Below are 2,628 nucleotides of genomic sequence, written 5' to 3' on the forward strand. Positions count from 1 at the left end.
TTTTCATAATGATGCCATAAGTTGATATAGTTATAACTTTCGATATCAAGGATGGAAGCTTCAATTAAGAGTGGTGGAAATTCACTAAGTGAGTACCAACATTTTAGGTTAAGCTGGTGAAATATTTGTTTTTCGGAATTAACAATTTGTGTTACAACAAAATCTGTATTATTAGATTGCACAAAGGAAAAAATTTTCAGATAATTCTAACATTTCATTTCATTAATAATTGAGTAACGGTTTAAAACGAATATTACACACGTGTTCTAATTATAGCAATTGCACACTAAGAACAATTAATAATACACATACATATATTTATAATTTAAATGAGGAAATTCAACTAAGAATTGTCAAAAGATCAGATAATTTAATTCAAATTATAAGGGTGAAGGGAAAATTAAAAACAGACACATCTTTAAACTAACGACATAGAATCAAACAACAGAACATATGAGAAAACAAAGTTAACTATGCCGCTAGTCCAACATACAAAATTGTAAAAAAGAAAAGAAAAATGTATTCAATACAAAAGCATATATAAATATAAAATGGAAAAGAGATGTTAAGGTAGCACAGAGGACCAATCGAAGGATCTAGCGATTATAGGTCAGAATCGGACTCGCCGCGATCACCGTCTTCCAGATCCGAAACCCAAACAGTTTCAATTTTGGGAACTGAAACCAAAGAATAATAATAACTTACAAACTGAAAAGAAGTATAACGACTTAATGGAAAAACAATCAATTACCTGTCGGATCTCTGAGAATATAACCACACTTACAGGTATTTTCAGTGTATACCAACGGAACGAAACGCCAACACAAGCAAAACCTATCCTTTGTGCCCTCTACACTGAAAGGAAAGAAAGAAACATAAGTGCATAGACAACAGCGAACGTACTGAGAGACATTATTACAGTCAAAATAAAAACAAAGAAAAGAGACAACGTACATACATATCTGCGATCCACACTGCACGTGTGTACATTGCGGTGGCAGGGAATCTGAGGAAGGCAACAAATGCAGGCTGATGAGATCATAAAGTTCATCAGCGCGCTGACATAGCGGAGTCTGGGCCTCCAGAAGTACCGCATTCGATGCTACAGATAGATGGACGACCTCGGTGTTCGAACCAGCTTCCTCTAGTTGTAGCACTTGCGATAACGCAGAATAGAATCCCACGGCAGTACTCAGACTCAGAAGTTTCGAATGAAACTCCGCAATAGAGAAACACAATGATGGAGCCCTCCTAGGCATGTCTATAAATAAACAAACAAAAATATAATAAAACTTTTAATTTAGAAAATTGTTAAACTCCATAACTTATCATATACCTATGGCAACTTTATATCAACACCCAAGGCACTAAATTGTTGAATGAATCCGATAATAGTTTCTCTTAATTCAAGTGAAAAAACACGAACAAAACAGCCAGAATATCGATGTCTGCGTTGTCGCGCTAGTAGGTGTAACACAAAGAAATCTTGATAATTCACATCTATTCCAAAATTAAGCCGACACAATCTGATAAACGTTTCCAAACAATTGACAGGGTTTATACTCCATTTAAAAAGACAATGAATTCCCGCACGACGCTCAATACACGCCAACCGAGAGCTCAAACTTTCGCTAAAAGATAGCACGGAAGTAGAGGAAGAATAGAACGTAAATTGACAAATCTTCCCGGAAGTTCTCTCTTGAAATCTGCTGACAATCAAAAAGTTCTACAGCAAAGAAAAGACAAAAGACATGAATAGTAAAGATTTCAAGGAATACTCACCATAACTCATGTAGTAACACCAACATTGTTATCACAATACCAAAAATCACCCATCACGTCATGGTTGAGCCATAACCTCAAAATATGGGGAAAAATCACGCACTGAGGCAAATAACTTTCAAAATAATGCCAGTGATGCAAATTTTTACTTCAAAAACTGGAAGCATATTTTCCCAGTAGCAAATGTGAGCTACATCGAATGGGTCAACTCGATCCTAACCTAGAAATAAATCTAACCTAGCCTAACCTAACCTCACGAAACACAATTAAACTGATTGCATTTTTATTGATTTGAATTGCTCTTGTGACTGTGCACACATTAATGTACGAAAGTTATTTTTATTTTTGGCGTTGACCCTTTGACGGAATTCATGCAAAAGTAGCAGTCTTTCGCAATAACAGGGTTTTTCCATGTGGTTGGTGTAGAGTACTTGTGGTACTTTTCGTTGTTTGAATTTTTTAGACGATACAACATAAGTCTGCAGGAATTGCAAATGACGAGAGTCATGCGGGCATGCGATTGAGAAATGCTCGTGGTTTTTTTCCTTGTAGCATGAGACTACACCAACCAAGTGATCCATTGATGAAGAGCTACGGTTGCATGATGACGACGTCGGAGAGCCCGCTTTCCCACCCTGACCAGACGCCGATAATGGGGTTTTTCCCTGCATCGTAATACAATTTTTACCTGCGTTTGTCATGACGGCATGAACGCCGTTTACCCAGGAACTCAGCCAATGTGGCTCCGTTGCCCACCGTCACCACGTGGAGGTGCCCTGGTTACAGACACAGGCGAATAATGCTAGCAACAAGCGGTTACGAAACTCTAGACATTTACTGCTATTA

General features: G+C 37.5%; 1 protein-coding gene across 1 annotated transcript; it reads right to left on the minus strand.

Annotated features, from left to right (window-relative positions):
- Positions 1-409: 409 nt before the first annotated feature.
- Positions 410-1,441, minus strand: LOC117182372. The gene is made up of 4 exons (XM_033375575.1): positions 1,337-1,441; positions 955-1,261; positions 752-855; positions 410-677 (listed from the first exon to the last, which is right to left on the minus strand). Exons 2-4 carry the CDS (start codon positions 1,257-1,259, stop codon positions 604-606), a joined length of 483 nt encoding a protein of 160 aa, XP_033231466.1. The 5' UTR covers positions 1,260-1,261; positions 1,337-1,441; the 3' UTR covers positions 410-603.
- Positions 1,442-2,628: the final 1,187 nt, after the last annotated feature.

The sequence above is a fragment of the Belonocnema kinseyi genome, chromosome 2 (assembly GCF_010883055.1).
Source record: "Belonocnema kinseyi isolate 2016_QV_RU_SX_M_011 chromosome 2, B_treatae_v1, whole genome shotgun sequence".
Taxonomy (NCBI): domain Eukaryota; kingdom Metazoa; phylum Arthropoda; class Insecta; order Hymenoptera; family Cynipidae; genus Belonocnema; species Belonocnema kinseyi.

What these genes read in the sequence shown, in the direction of transcription:
- LOC117182372 (XM_033375575.1), bottom strand. Translation starts at nt 1,259, where the DNA reads ATGCCTAGGAGGGCTCCATCATTGTGTTTCTCTATTGCGGAGTTTCAT. An exon ending in TGTGGATCGCAGATATGTAT is followed by an intron (nt 856 to 954) that starts GTACGTTGTCTC and finishes CTTTCCTTTCAG; the next exon opens with TGTAGAGGGCACAAAGGATA. An exon ending in TATTCTCAGAGATCCGACAG is followed by an intron (nt 678 to 751) that starts GTAATTGATTGT and finishes CTTTGGTTTCAG; the next exon opens with TTCCCAAAATTGAAACTGTT.